The 16,819-nt window shown below is 34.0% G+C and overlaps 1 protein-coding gene across 2 annotated transcripts in view; it reads left to right on the top strand.

Annotated features, from left to right (window-relative positions):
* The first annotated feature begins 4,405 nt into the window (after nt 1–4,405).
* Nucleotides 4,406–16,819, top strand: part of LOC122041062 (BEACH domain-containing protein B) — a 117,080-nt gene continuing 104,666 nt past the window's right edge. The window contains exons 1-5 of one of the 2 annotated variants that reach the window (XM_042600606.1): nt 4,406–4,897; nt 5,002–5,248; nt 8,588–8,651; nt 14,605–14,812; nt 16,582–16,761. In XM_042600606.1, coding sequence (XP_042456540.1) covers nt 5,127–5,248; nt 8,588–8,651; nt 14,605–14,812; nt 16,582–16,761 — 574 coding nt within the window. In that variant the 5' untranslated portion in view covers nt 4,406–4,897; nt 5,002–5,126. The remainder of the gene's footprint in view (nt 4,898–5,001; nt 5,249–8,587; nt 8,652–14,604; nt 14,813–16,581; nt 16,762–16,819) is intronic. The other variant, XM_042600605.1, reaches the window with a different exon arrangement.

Here is a 16,819-nt window from a genome sequence, read left to right as displayed (position 1 = left end):
ATGGAAATTAGGTTCATATGATGAACCAAGAGGATTAGATTCATGTGATGAATCAAATTGGATTAAGAGTAATCCTAATTGGGCTAATTGAGTTGGACTCAAGTTGATTCATGTGTTCAATGAGTCTAATTTAGATTATGACTCATTGAATCAATTTAATTAAATGAATTAGATTCATTATATTAAATTGGCTTGAATTAAATGGTTGGATTAGATCAACCATGAGAGATATTAAATCAAGTTTGACTTGACTTGAGAGGAAGAGGAAGAGTCAAGTTTGACTTGACTTTATGTCACATCATTTGTGACTTGGCATTAAGTGGCCAATGATGATGTGCCACATCATCATAGTTAACACATGTGTGTGCCACCTAATGGAGGTTACAAATTCTCTTTGCTTTAATGTGGTCGGCTACATTAATGAGAGGAGTTACACTTTGTTGTGGCCGGCCACACAAAATGAATGGGTAATGAATTTTTCATTCAATTGATTTATTCAACTCTTCTTCCTCCTAGAGCTCTCTCTTCTTGCTCTCCCTCTCCTCATCTTGCCGAGACCTTCTTGGAGTGCTAGCACACTCTAAGGTTCTCCCTCCATCGAGTTGTTCGTGTGGATACGCATAGAGAGTTGTCTACCTTGACAACTTGAGATCCGGCACCTTGGACGAGCGGGATTCGTGAAAGGCACGCATCAAGGGTAAAACCCGTACTTTAATGTAGATCTAGAGTTTATAAATTCGTACTCGTAAGTTTTTGAAAGTTTTATTCTTTGCACGGATCTGGTGGTGGGGCTTTCGGGGTTTCTGCGACGCGAAAAAGCGGGTTTCACGGTCCAAAAACCCCAACAAGGGATGTTTCATTCATGCTCATTGAAGGCGCCACTGTGCCTCTTTGTGCAAGCCTTTGGCCAAGGTACTCGAGTCGCCTCTAGCACTATGGGAGGCACCTCGAGCACTATTCATTCGAGAGTAACTTTTGTGTTTCATCTCCCACAAAACATATTAGTCCAAATATACATAGATACCCTGCAGAACAAAGTTAGTATAATAAAATATGATTAATAAAATATTTGATAGTCTCCAGAATGCCCGATTATGACTCTCAGATTTCTATGAAATCCTAGGTTAAATTAATACTTACTGTTCTCTCAACGGGGAACACATCCTCACTTACTTTTAGGAGAAATTATCTTTTGCCAGACCGGTTCTTCAGATCATCTGGACTTTTGCTCAACGTCTGAGATTTTAGAACTTCATAATGATCGTCTGATCCATGACTCGTTCAATTTTCCACCTGGTGTCTGCGACCCATAGGATTTTCACCTAGAGTTTTTGACTCTATGATTTTGCCCAAAGTTCTCGACTCGTCAAAACTTCGTCTAATCCTCGGGACCAAGACTTTATTGTCTAATCGCAATTAGAACTTTCCTGCACACTTTGTTCAACTTGGTAAACAACAAGATAACTTAATTTTGAACCCCTTTGTCATTATCAAAACACATATTCGATCGTTTGATGCTCCTTGCAGCAACAATAAAAGCCTAGAATTATTTCTATTAGTAGTTATATCGTTTTGCTTGCTATAGGTTCCTCTTGGTGCAATCCCAACATCAAAGTAGTGCATTATTCTTGTATTCATAGAACATAATATCAAAAGCTATCAGAATAAAGCATGGGATGAATCTAAGCAAAGGGAGGGTAGAAAATTATGTGCACGATAAATTGACTTAAAACTTTTTAGTTAGTTGTTAGAGTGGGTTCCTTTTCAATTATTTCTACTGTTGTATTAGCTTTTGATGTAAAAGACTTATCATTAATATTTCATTTGTAAAATTGACTCAAATTTTTATTAGATGGATAAAAATTATGTATTCACATTTTAATTGTACTTTGAAAAATTTTATTTCTATATTAAGCGATGAGTGAATTATGATCATATATAAATTATATACTTGAATTATATATTTTAAATAAATATTAATGATAATTGTATAATGTTGATAATTATATGTGTTTAACATCAGATCTTAACTACAACACGTGGTGTGTGCTGTGAATACTCTTAACCGCAGCACGCACTGTAAATGCTTTTAATTGCAGTTCACGGTGCACACTGTGAATACTCTTAACTATAGGGTGCGGTGTGCGCTACAGATGCTTTTAACCATAACGCGCACCGCGCGCTACGAATTCTCTTAACTGCAGCGCACGATGGCGCTGTCGATGTCTTATGGCTTTTAACAACTAGCAGTTGTGTAGTATATGATGCGTACTACGAATAGCATAATTACGGGCTATAGAAAATCCTATTTATTGTAGTATATATATCAGGTGTTAGTCGTGTAAGAAATGGAAACTTTTTATTAATTTAATATCCATGAGCTACCCTATGCATAACTAGCATGAAAACAACAATGTATTGTAAGGTTGTACCAATAGATCTAAATATTAATAATAATTGAATATATATGATGTTTTAATTGCTAGTTTCTTATTGTTAATGCTAATTGACCTTCAATTAGGCATCTTTTCACATTGCGTATCGAAGGGATGTTTCACCAAGGTTGATAATTAATATAAGTGTTGCTCAAAACTATACTATAAAAATTTAGCTTATGTTTAATTTAATAGTACATTTCTCCCCAAAATTATAGGTCAAATGGTTTATTTTCACATTACCAAATAACCCATATAGTAAAATGAAAGGCACCATGTCTATTCAAGGTTGGGATGCTAGTGGGTAAGATTTGGATCAGATTGTATCTTTCATCTTTATTCATATTTATTAATTCATTCTAATTTCATCATATATTCAACTTTTATTTTCAATCCCATATCCGTTTATGGTACCTAAATATTTTATTACCACCTATAGTTGTATTTCTTCAAATTTGAATTATTCAATGAAGCTACAAATTTTTAAAATAAATAAGAAAAAATGATTAAAGATAAAAAGTTAACAAATTAACTTTGTAGAAGAAGTAATTAAATGTTAAAAATAGTTTATCTCAACATTATTATCGTTTAAAAATAACATTAACTTTATATTAATAATTTTATTAGTAATAATATGTAAAGGGGAAAAAATCTTAACGAAAAATTCAGGATAGACATATAAATTTATGGTTCATTATTTTCACTTTCATATGTTTATCCTTAACTTTTTTTTTAAGATTCTTTTGCACCACATATCATTTTTCGAATTTTATTCATTCCATTTAATTGCCAGAAAACATATTAGAATCAATATTATATTCAAAATAACATAATTCAACCCCTAAATTTCAAATCAAAAAGATGTCTATAGGTTTTAGATTTTGTTTGAGATTTAAAATAAATTATATATATATATATATATATATATATATATATATATATATATATATAATTTAATCACATCAAATTTATGAACAGCCTCCTTAAGAAAACAAATTGAAGATAAAAATTAACAAATTAAATATCATAAAAGAAATAATAAAATATCTCAATACTATGATCCTATAAAAATAGCATTAACTCTATACTAATAATTTTATTGATTCCATCCAATTACTATTATTCAACATCCTACCTTACGGAATTAACATCATATCTAAAAATAACATAATTTGAAAATGGTGCTGTGGGTTTTTGGATTTTATTTGAGATTTAAGAAAAGATATTTTTCTTTAATATATAAATAAATATATAACAATTTAATTGGATTAAAAAATCTCGTTATTAAATCTTCCATCATATTTGAGAAAATTTTCCTCCCTAATTCAAGCTTAGGCAAATCCTTCATTATTAACATTTCGACACACGTAAAATTTAAAGGTTTAATTGAATCGAGTTGAGTCGAATTTTTGAATGCTTAAATTTGACTCGTCTATAATTGAGCTGAGCTCGTGTTTTATTTACCAAATATATTCATAGTTCATGAGTTTATGCAAACTTTTATCGAGTTTAAACCAGTTTAATAAATATAAGTTATAAATTTAAATATTCATTAAAAACTAAATTATATATTTAGAAAAAATTATAATATTCTTATTAAAATTTAAAAATTTGTTCTTAATAAATAAATTTAATAAATTTATCTATATTTTTCATAAGTAAAGAATAAAATCTATAAATTAAATATTAAAATTATTATTTTTTTATTTAAAAATTGATTCATGAATTTAACGAATGTATTCATGAACTAACGAGTCAAATATTATAAAACTTGAGCTCGATTTATTTAACTTAATAAATTTTATTAAATAATTTTAAATAATTTTTTATCGAACTTGGAATATTTCACGAACAACCATCGTTGTTTCATTTACACTAAAAGTTGGAAACAAGAGAAACAAATGATTCATTACCGCAAGCTAACTGTTACAATTGCATGTCGACCGATACAAGTTCTGACTTGTAACCACCGAGCTTTTCTTCCTGTACCGGCATCGTATGAGAGAGAGGGAGAGCGCGCAGCGAAAAAAATACTTCTTTTGCCGGAGGAAGAAGGGAAAGAAGTGCAAAGAAAGAAAGACAGAAAATAAAATTACCATTACCCTACCCACTCATTTTCGTCGTCTCCTCCTCCCGTGCAATCGAACCCTCCTCCGCTCGGCCATCCTTCGCCGTACCTCTCCGCTCGCTGCCCGATCCTCCCCGTTCGCTGCCCGATCCTCTCCTCTCTCCTCCGTTTTTCCCCCGATCTCTCGCCGCCAAGTCGCTCGCAGCTCGCACCCGAATCTCGGCGCCCGATCCCTCGTTGCTCGCACAAGAATATGGCCACATACCCAAAATCTAGATATCCCATCTGCTAGTCTTTTCGGTCTTCTCGTTTCTCCAGTCCCCGTCCCCGTCGCCGTACCTGTCCCCGTCCCGTCGGAGCGATCCAAGAGGGAAGCTCGAGGGAGGAGTGCAAGGTGATCCATGTTTGGATTCCTATCCAAAGCTTTGTCTGATAACTTTGTTGGCTTGATTATTTTTCCAAAGCTTTTCTTGTGATCCATGTTTATTCCTTTTGCAGGAAAAACCTATTGGTTGCAGGTGGATGCAAACAGCAGGATATCCGACAAGTGAAAAAAAACATTAATGCTTTGCCCTCTTAACATATTTGGACATTTAAATGTGTAATAGATCAAGAAACGAGGCATGAATATTGTGAAGGGCGTTGCTGACCTCATTCGGAGGTCTTCTGGCAACCCAACTTCAGAAGGTGGATCCACAGTTCACGGTGACAAGTATGGTGCTCCTTATCCAAGGATTTGTTTTGGGTAAGTTTATCTATTTTATTTAAGGTGGTATGATATTATCCTTGTCTTTCTTACTCTTATACGATTTTAAGGTCCATAGTTTTCAAAAGCGGCTTATGCGGCTGCCTAGGGTTTCACTATGTGTGGGGTCACTTTTCCTAGCTGCAAGGTCGTCTCTTATAGGCAACTCTTTTAAAATGCGGTCTAGGCAATGGTTCTATGAAGTGACCTTTTTGCTTAGTGGCTAAGCAGCCCTTGCTAAGTGATCCTTTTGGCTCAAGCGGTTCATGTGAGTCTAAGATTTTTTAAATGTTGCTCCTTTTGATATTAACTATCTTATTTATATTTTGATGTTATAGCTTACATTAATTATTAAGTAACTATGGGCCTTCTTACAATTTCTATTTACAACTTGGAATTATTGAATTTTATATTCTATTATAATTTTTGTTTTCTTGGCTGCTATGTCAAATATAAAATGTATTGTTCTTATGTGGCTAGTGCTTATTTGATTATTTATCATTATAAACTTGTTTTGTTTGATTGAGTAAGTATACAATTGTTATATATACATTAATGTTAGCTATTTTTAATTTAATTTAATTTTCTATTTTAATATTATTTTAATACTGACTACCTATGACCTTGCCTAGGATGATTGCCTATCGTATGGACACCCTTTTAATAGCTTCAACTAGGTGATCAAGAAAGAAATAAAACTTCATTGAGTTATACAAAGATATATCTTAGGTGGCATTTGGTTCTCTCCTAGGAATCGGAATGGGAATAAGTATCATAGTATTGTGGAATGAGATTGAGTATGAGTTTGGATATCATTCTTAAAAATAATGTTTGGTTAGTTGAATATTTTCAATCGGAATGCACCTAAATTTCTTTTTTTTACCCTTAGAGGAAAATAAGAGAAAAAATTAGATGGAAGAGAAAGTTGAATGTGAGAGAAACATGATGAGAGAGATAGTGTGATAAAAAAAATGAAGAGAGGGAAAGTGTGATGAGAGAAAATGAGGAGAGAGAGCGTGATAGGAGAGGTTGAGAAAAAAAGTATGATGAGAGAGAAAGAGTGATGGGAAAAAATGAAGAGAGAGAAAGTGTGATGAGAGAAAATGAGAGATTGAGGAGAGAAAGTATGATAAGAAAATGTGATGAAAGAGAAAGTGTGATGGGAAAAAATGAAGAGAGGGAAAGTGTGATGAGAGAAAATGAGGAGAGAGAGTGTGATGGAAGAGAATGAATAAAGAGAAAGTGTGATGAGAGAAAATATAGAGAGAGAGTATGGTAAGAGAGATTGAGGAGAGAGAAAGTATGATGAGAGAGAAGGTATGATGAAAAAATGAGGAGAGAATGAAGAGAGAGAAAATAATGAGAGAGAGTGTGTGATGAGAGAGAATATGGAGAGAAAATGGTAGAGAATGTGTGTTGAGAAAGAATAAGGAGAGAGAGTGTGATGGAAGAGAATGAAGAGAGAAAAATATGATGAGATAAAATATGGAGAGAGAGTATGGTACGAGAGGTTAAGGAGAGAGAAAGTATGATGAAAAAAATGAGAAGAGAATGAAGAGAGAGAAAATAATGAGAAAGAGTGTGTGGTGAGAGAGAATACAGAGAGATAATGGTAGAGAATGTGTGATGAGAGAGAAAGTATGTTGAGAGAGAAATTGTGATGATAGAATGAGGAGAGAGAAAGTATGATGAGAGAGAACAAGGAGAGAGAGTGAAATGAAAGAAAAATTGAACAAATATACTAAGGTTTTTTTCGCCTAAAATTTAATTCTTATTCCCATTCCATCAAAACCCAAGGGAGGGGATGAGTTTCATCCATACCCAAGTTTTTGGGTTTCATTTCAAAATCTTGATTTCATTTCCATCAATCAAACACAAGGTTTGGGAATGAATCCATTCCATCAGCATGCTAAAATTAAGTTGAACACCTCTAGGCCCAAGGAAGTTCAAATTCTTCAAATTGGATACCACATGATGATACATTGATTTTTCTGTTGGAACTGAAACATAAGTAACAACATGGCAACAGTTTTATGACCTGTAATCGTGTATTTGGCTAACTATGCATGGTATTTCAATGGAATCAAAATTGGACACTGCTAACATATATATGTAAATGGGAAAAATATAGTATTGATATTTGGAAGTGGTATACTGGTAGAAGTATGGAGTGATGTTACTTAAGGAATCTGATTCTACATTTTTCTTCATTGTTTCCTCTCACTTTATTCCAAATTCTTCATGAAGAACACTGAAAGAAAACTTGCAACAATTAGTTTGCTAAACTTTTCAATTTAACTGTTGAAGCTTGTTTATCATCTAATTATCACTTGTTTCATTTGGTCTTCTAAATTGTAATAAGTTGCCAACCTTCTTTTTTTTTGGCAATGTTGTAGTATTCAATGTTGCGTAGGTTCTAGGTAATGTGAGTGATGACTGACCTGCAAAAGAAGTTGCATATTAGCCTTTACATTAAAAATTAATTATAAATTGTATTGGTGGATGCTTATTGTCTATTGGCAAAAATTCCATGTTTGATCTGTCAAACAACCTAAAAGTTGTTTTGTGTTTAGATAGTTCTGTAATTCTCTTAGGCTGATTTGTCAATCTCTTTGATAGGATGGAGTTGTTGGCTATTATATATTGTTGCACTATTTTGTGGGAAAGACAGTCATTACACGTGCCATTTCTGGATTATTCTTTGTTCTTCATGGATAAACCACTTAATCACTATTGCTTGGGTTCAATATTTCTAAGAACAAGTCCAAGGCTGTTTTCATTTCATTATATATTTTCCTCAATCATTATATTTTTTGTTTTCATTTTTTTTTTTGCTTAATAAAAGTAGAGCATTCATTTCTAAAATTTGACTTATGGCAGCTTTGAAAATCATTGTTATGGTTTTAATTGCAACCTTTTATTTTCTAGAAGTGTCATGGTTGCATTGGTTTAGCTTAAATTTTGAGGCCACAAATTATTCAGCTACTGATGGCAGTTGATTATTTTCATGGATTCATGAAGCCCAGTTGCTACCATATGACACATTATCTAAGGTTTAGTGCTAAATTAGTTCCTTTTACTGGGTTTAGATTTTCTTTTTGGAATCTGATAGCTTCAAGAGTTCTTTACCTAGAAGTATTGATATATTTCTCGATTCTTCATTTGAGACAAGTATTGTTCTGTTGTTGCATGATTAACTTAAGTTGTTCCATTTCCAGTAAACTTTGCACACAAATATCTAATTTTTCATCAACTTGTATGTGGAAGATTATTATCCTACTATTTCATAAGTTTCACTTTCTAAACAGTATTCTTTGTGGGTACTTTGTGTTTTTTTAGGGATGCTGGTGAGGAAGCACTTTTGAATACACTTTGGCAGAAATATACTAATGAGCTTGATAAGGTAATCATGTTTATTGGCTCTTTTGTTAGTTATTTCAATTGGCATCTGATGCTATGGTTTAGCAGAAATACAAGTATAAGCTTGCTAAGGAAATCATAATATTAATTATCTGTATATAATATAGCTTAGCTTTTTTGTCAGACATTAATTTTTAACTCTTAGCTGGCATTTATGTTTTCTATATTCATGTTCATGGAAGAGCAGCTATTATTTCACTCTATGCAAGTCTCAGTCTTTTGATTGTAAAAGTTTTAGTAAAATCTAATGGTTATTTCTATCATGTTTCTTTGTTTCTCAATAACATAATTTGATTGTGCATCGGTGCTGTTAATGACTGTAAAAGCCAAGTAGGATGAGAATTAACGAAACAAAATGGTTTAATGCATGATTATCTCCTATTGAAATATTGCCAAGTGCTTTCACTATGTCCATCAAGCGTTTAATGCACAGGCAGTACATTTATTAGTCACTGATAGAATGGCTTGAGTGATCTTATGGTCTACTTTGATGATTTGATGGCTGCCATATTGTTAGTTTATCTCTGTACTGAAGGTTAAAAGGTGTATGCAGTAGATTTTCTATATGTCTCAATCCATCTAATTCTTATATGTCAACACTCAACAATACAATATCATGCAATGTAAACACATAATTATGTGCTAAAGTAACATGCAAAAGTGTCTATAACATTGTGGGATAGGGTTCCAGTAAGTAACATACAAACAAGTATGTGCTAAAGTGTCTATCACATGCAAAACAAGTATTTAAATTAGCAGTTGCAAGTTCCATGCTAGCACAAGAAAAATTTTAGTGTTTCAATAGTCACAAGTATTGTTCTCTTCAAAAACAGATTAATTATTAAAAAAAAATTATTTTCACCCTAAACTAATTCAAACTTCGAATCAATTGAACTAGTTATTTTTCCTCCATCACATAGGTAGTTAGCTTGGTTTGTTTGTGTGGCTTGCCTACCAAAAAAAGGTCTAAAAGGGATTGCATATTGTAAATGCATTGTTTTATCTTGTCTAAAACAACTAGGTGAGACTGAAAATGCAGCCTCCATGGCACTTTACTGTCTCTAGGTTAAACATCTATATCACATCTCCGTCTCTATCAAATGTAATATTCATCATCAAATCAAGTTGAAACACCCTAATTGCCTATACCTTACATATAATATATATAGGATTTATTTATTATTTGAAAATCATCTCAAGGTCCTACAAACCAACTAGGTTTGTCTAAAAGAAACAAGTGCAACTGATCAAACATAAAGGACCCCATAATATCTATCGTCTAGCTACATAATTGACTCAAAAAAGAAGAAAATTTTAACATCATAAACGAAAAGTGACATCAACCCCAAAGAGAAGAAACCCTCAGATGTGCACTGCCTGATACAAGGTAGCTCATCCATCAAGACCCTCTGTCTCCTCATTACTTGCACCGTATAGACCCAGTGAGTCGAAAGACCCAACAAATTCAACATCATTTATTACAAAAAAAAATATATATGCACATGTTTCAATATATATATATATTCATTCAGGAAAAATACCTTGAACATTTTCTAAACAAAAGAAAATAAAACTTACTAGCACGAAAGTCCATGAACTTTCAAATTTTGATGAAATATCGTTAAACAGAAAACTTCATTGCAACATTTAATATCATTTAAGAAAATGAGTTCAGTTCATTGTATGTGGCTCCTTTTTACCTCAACCTCTATTCGTTGGCCAAACATCTCCCTGGTACTAGATTTGTAGTGTTCCGTGGTATCCTCTAAGGCAGGTTAGATTCCGATATCCTCTAAGTTGGATCCTTACCTTAGTTCTAGGTTTGGTAATGTTCCCCGTATCCACTAAGTTGGGTTTCACATGGCTTGGGTAAGGATTGCCGGTATCCTCTAAGTCGGATCCTGCAACCCTTTTTTTTTTTGGATATAGAATTTCGGTATCCTCTAAGCCAGACTTCTTATCCGTCAATCTGCCACATACAGTATACATAGCTCAAAAACTTTTACCTTTGGTGCATTAAATTCTTTTAAAACAAACTTACACTTGAAACCATGTGATGCCTTTGAACCAAACATGACATACAGGATCAAAACATAAAAGAACAGATAATATGATCTCAGTTATGGAGAATAAAGTAAACCAACGTGTGTTGTCATGAGACTAAACTTTTGCACAAGACTGTTTAACAAAGAGCCTAGATCATTCAGAGGACAGGTCAAACCTGTTAATAATATTTCGGATGATTCTAGATTTGGTTAGACTTCATCTACATTAGCTCTAATATTGAAAAAAAACTTATTTTCTAGGTCTGAAAGACTTTAAGATTAATGGAAAACATGATGTTAAAAAAAAATGGAATCTAAACCAGCATACATCAAGTGCAGATACATCAAAGACTGGGCTTACATCAAGGCCTCCTGATCACCTTACAAACCTCCACAAAGCAACAGAAATCCCTCAAAAATATCCAGCAGCGCAGATTTCCAACCAAAGAAAAAGAAAACATGAAACCTTCGTCAAAACATCACAGAAATCAAATGTGATGTAATCAGCATCAATAAATCATATACGTAACATCAAAATCCGTGTAATATGGTCCATGTAGTGCAGTAAACAAAGGTAAGAAAACCCTTGCCTTAGCGTAGAAGAACGATTGAGGAAGATGAACGAGAACTTCTTTTCCAAAGCCCTCAACTTGGTATCGGCAGCTAAGAACCTAGGCTAGGAGATGAAACTTTTTTTTTTTTTTTTTTAAACACTACCAAACTAGGCTAGGGTTATAGGTTTGTCATAATTAGTTTAGACCCATTAACTAATTAGCTATAATATTAATTATCTAGGTCCAATATTATATAATTACCCATACTTATTTAAATAAAAACTGAAACTCCATTTAAATATAAATTTCTGAAATTTAAAGACCATGTTTAAAACACTACAATTCCTCTCCCCCTTAAATGAATTTCGTCCTTGAAATTTAAGCTTACCAAATAATTCCGGGTATCTGTTTCTCATATCAACCTCAGTCTCCCAAGTGGCTTCTTCCTCGGAGTGATTCAGCCATTTTAACCATCTAAATAGTTTTGCTCTATAGTTTCCTCTCCTATCGGTCTAATATCTGTATAGGCCTCTCCTTATAGGACAGATTTGGCAAGAGTTGTAGTGGCTCATAGTTCAGTACATGTGAATGGTTCAACACATACTTTCTCAACATCAATACACGGAACACGTTGTGCGCCCCACAAGGTTTGGCGGTATTGCCATTTGGTAGGCCAACGCCCCTATTTTGTCTAGGATCTCGAATGACCCAATGAACCTCGGACTCAACTTCCCTTTCTTTCCGAATCTCATAACACCCTTCATCGGCGCAATCTTCGGCGTAAACTCAAGATCCCGTCTTCGGCGTAACTCTTCTGCCAACTCTAGGCAGGCAATCTTCATCCTATCACAAATTCGACCTACTAAATTGGTAGTCACAATCTTGGGTCCAATCTCTGTCCTTTCTCTAACCTCGTCCCAGTGTATGAGCGATCTACACTTCCTCCCATAAAGTGCCTTGTACGGAGCCATACCTATAGTCAACTGATAGCTCCACTAAGGGTAACTTCGATTCCCAACTCCCTCGGAAGTCAATCACGCATGCTCGCAGTACATCCTCTAAATTTTGTATCACCCTTTATGATTGTCCATCTGTCCGAGGATGGAATGCTGTACTGCATAATAACTTCGTTCCCATTGCAGAATTGAAACTCTTCCAAAAAGACGAAGTGAATCGTTGGTCTCTATTGGACACTATAGAGACTGGGATGCCATGCAACCTAACTATCTCCCTAATATATAACTCTGCATGTTGTGTCATAGAGAAAGTTATCTTTATAGGCAGGAAGTGTGCTGATTTGGTGAGAGGTTAATTATCACTTATATGGCATTTAAGCCTTTTACTGTACTCGGTAATCCTACCACAAAATCCATCGTGATATTTTTCCACTTCCATTCTGGAATAGGAAGCGACTCAAGCATCCCGGCCGGTCTCTGATGCTCCACCTTAACCGACTAGCAAGTTAGGCACTCGGATACATAATATATATGGCTGAAACCTATACTTATAAAATTAATATTTAAAAACTATTCTACTAACATTTTTGAAATAAAATCTCAACTGCATGAAAACCTAAATTTGCTAGTCACACAAACATAAGTCTAAACAAACTATCTAAAACCATTCAAAACCCAATCTTCAAATAAAAATTCAACATTTTAACTTTCAAGAATATTCAACTCTCTCAATTTAAAAGAAATCCTCTCATCAAAATTCGTTTAACATAGTTTTGCGGAAATGCGAGGTCCTCGTGAGTGTACTACCATGCTCGGTCCAATCAAGAGTCAGAGCCGCCTCCTGCCTCCATATTTTCATCACTTGCAACCATTCAACCCTAGTGAGTCTAATGACTTAGCACATTCAAACCCTAATAGCAAATATATAAATATACAATCATAGTGAGTCTAATGACTTTGCAACCATTCAACCCTAGTGAGCCGCATTTACATTCATATAAATATTTGAAATACTTTAAGCATCGTATACTTTTTCCTCATCATTAATCCTAGACATCTTAGGTGAAGTTTGATCATTGAAAGTAATTCCTCTATCCTCTATTCGATTGATTGATCTATAAACCATGGTACCAAGCGGCGGAGTTCAGCGACCACTTCTTTGTTGCATCCCTTACGGCGATATATGAGAATTTGATACTGGCTCCCTCTGGGGCCTTTTCTCGTAATCAGGCTCCCTCTGGGGCTTTTTCCCTTGCGGTATTCTCATTAATCATTTTGTAAGTTCATCGGAGTTCAGCGACCACTTTTTCGTTACATCCCTGTGGGCTATATATGAGAATCCAAACCGGGGTCTTTTTCCTCTTGGTATTGCCGTTAATCTTTTTTTTTGTAAGTTCACCGCCCGTGTTTTCGACGGATTCCTCACACATCCTCTTTGTCACAGTCAATCACATTCCTCAAAAACATTTTTCCTTTCCTCTCCTTTCCAAAAAGAAATTACCTTTTTCATCATTTTCATAAAATAAGCATGCATCCGTACATTTCATACAATTAACACATAGCTTCAAAACTGTTAACATTTTTTATATAACCTTTCAAGCACTTATTATGGTTACTCGGGACATTACCATGACTTCTAACCTTTCATTGAGACGTAACTTTACTTAGTCATATATAAGCTTACCCGTTTTAGACTCTTACTAACTTAAACTTATAACTTTTTCCCTGACTCGAACTGAGGCACAACCACCCCTTTACTAACATCCTAAGACATTTTCCTTGGGTAGAAACTAGGGCAGAAGGAAATATGAATGGGGAATCGTCATCATCACATCCTCTTTATTTCTGCTCACTCCATCCCAGTCCCTCCCACACCATTTGCTTTGGCTAAAAAAAAAATCATTTTTTTGCAGATGTGAAACTTTTGCTTAAAATGTTTTTAGAATATCAATAGAGTCCCCCCTAAAGGAAACAATGACATAGAAAATTCTCCTAATTTTCTTCCCTTCAAGGAAACACTAACTATGAAAATATTTTCCTATCCTTTTACAATTTAGTTTCCCTACCTCACTTCTTCCTTGGCCATTTACATCCCTGGAAAGAATAGCCTAAAGGTTCTGATAGTTTTATAGCATTTCAATGATTTTAACCGTTGGGTGTTTAAATCTTCAATTATCTCTTTTTTTATTTATCTTTGGACAAAAAGGATTTAACACAAGTGAAGGCTTTATAATAATTGTAAAGGCTAAGGCTTATCATCTATAATGTTGCACTGCTTACTGAATGTCAATTTAGTAAAATTTTGTTATTAAACAAGTTTGTATATCTGATGGTTAAGTTGGTAATTGCTGGTGTTTAGATGCTTCTTTTGATTTCTACAGGTTGAGAAAAAGAAATTATTGCAAGCTTTTCTCTTGCAATTCATACAAACATATGAAAATTGGGACCCTGTGCATAGTGGTCAAACATCAGCGGAGTTGGTAACGGAACCAGAAGATATAATCATAGGTTGCTCTGCTGGTCATCCATCTGAGGTTGTTCTGATATTAATCCAAGAGATTGTCTGCATAACATCTCTTTTGGCAGAATGTAAGAAATGAAATTGTTTTTCTGTTTTTCGTATAGTTTATTCCTCATATTTGTGCACATTCTTGACAAGGCTGTTATATATCCTGATTTGACTGTGATCTTATTTCTACAATCCTCCTCCTCTCTCTCTCTCTCTATATATACACACACACACACACCACCCACCCACATGCACACATCATTTTGTTCTTGGCAAACCTTATAAGAGGCTGTGAGCCGATTTTTGTTTTGTGTAATTGTAGAAGTTTAAGGTTTGAACCTGTAGAATTGTTGCTAACTAGTCATAGTTTATTTAACTGCCCAAGTATTGTTTCAGTCACTTTAGTTCTGACATTAAAGCAAGGATCTAGTCTGTCTCAAAAATCATGATTTTCTTTCTAATGTTACAGATCTACTCTGGTATTTATACTTGTATCTAGTGGGATATCATATTCTGATTGAGAATGATACTGTTCCATCCAAGCCAAGACATATGCATTGTCTCTCTATAAGAGGAACATACAAATATATGACACTAATGAATGGACAGATAGTTCATGATTAAATTCATTATGTAACTATTAAATTAGATGACAATGACAATACCATAACATGTGAGGCTCCAATCTTATGGAGATAGATCATAACATATGATAAATTTGTGAAGAATGACTTATCATATATTTTAAGACATTTTCAAATATTCTATTCAAATTCAAAAGTGATAATAATAGCAAGTCATCCACTTCACACAATTCATACATAACTTAAATGCAAAGTCAGAATGCTAGATATTTTCATTTAGACAAATGAACTTCACACAAGTTGGAGAACATGATTTATGTAATTTCTATTAACCGCTCTATTATACAAAAGATTCACAATTTATTTGCATAATTACCACATTTAAACTTGATTAATGAGAAATCAGATTTTTCCCCAACACCCTACAATAACATCTCTACCACAATATGAACCTACTAATCAATGATACTAAATATTACTTTGATACCTTTTAATACCTCTTCTTTCACTACCTTTTTTCCTTCATCATTGATTTAGGTTTCTTTTATATTTCCCTCCATTTTTTTTTTCAATGATCTGATCAAAATATCCAGTCCACTTCTCTCATCCTATCTGCTTTTTATTTTTGTTTAGGGTTAATGGAGTTGTGTAGTGACTGAATGTTTTAGGTTTAGGATTAAATCTTGAGTCTTATAGATATACCATGTTTGATCTGCTTCTCATGTTCTGGTTTCTCCTCCGCACTGGTTCCTTATCAAATCCACTTCTGGTTCTTCCAGCAAACACATTTCTCCTCTCATTTTCTTTTTTATTTTCTGTACTTAGACCTCTTATTTACCATTCCCTGCCACACAAACCTGCCTCTACATTTTCCCTTTCCTTTTCCTCTTTCATTTGTTTACAACAAACCCTTCCTCTTCTTCCCCAAACATGCCTTAACTCTCCCTTCACCATTGCTGCCATCAGACATTGATATCACCTTCTCTTAACCGAACACCTGATATCCTGGCATCATTTTATGTGGTCGGTTCAACATTTTTTTCTTCCTTCTTTTAAGTATTAGCCTTATCTCATACAACTTTGGGCCAGTGGTTGGGCTTGCTAGCCGAACATATATACACCATCATGTTCCTTACCGATAGAGATCTTATATGAAATTGGAGATGCATGCCAAGCTATTTAGTAAATCTTATGTTAAATTTTTTCCTCCATCTATTTTACAGTCAAACTATTTATCGATTTAATTTTATTTTAATAATTTGTAGCAAAAAATAGTGCTGGTGGGCAAGGTAACGATGATCCTTCAGAACCATTAGGAAGCTCTGATTTTACAGCTGATGCTTTATGTGCCTTGAATTGTCTCACAATTCTAACACGCTCGACACACAATTGCAATGTATTTAGCTATTATGGAGGGGTGCAAAAGATCACTGCTCTTTTCAAAGGTACCTGAATTTAAATCTTTTGTTTCATTCTTATGTAGGATAGTTATGTTAACTTTTG

Source organism: Zingiber officinale, chromosome 2A (assembly GCF_018446385.1).
Source record: "Zingiber officinale cultivar Zhangliang chromosome 2A, Zo_v1.1, whole genome shotgun sequence".
Taxonomy (NCBI): Eukaryota; Viridiplantae; Streptophyta; class Magnoliopsida; order Zingiberales; family Zingiberaceae; genus Zingiber; species Zingiber officinale.
The sequence above is the reverse complement of the archived record's forward strand: the minus strand, read 5'-3'. Positions and strand labels throughout refer to the sequence as shown.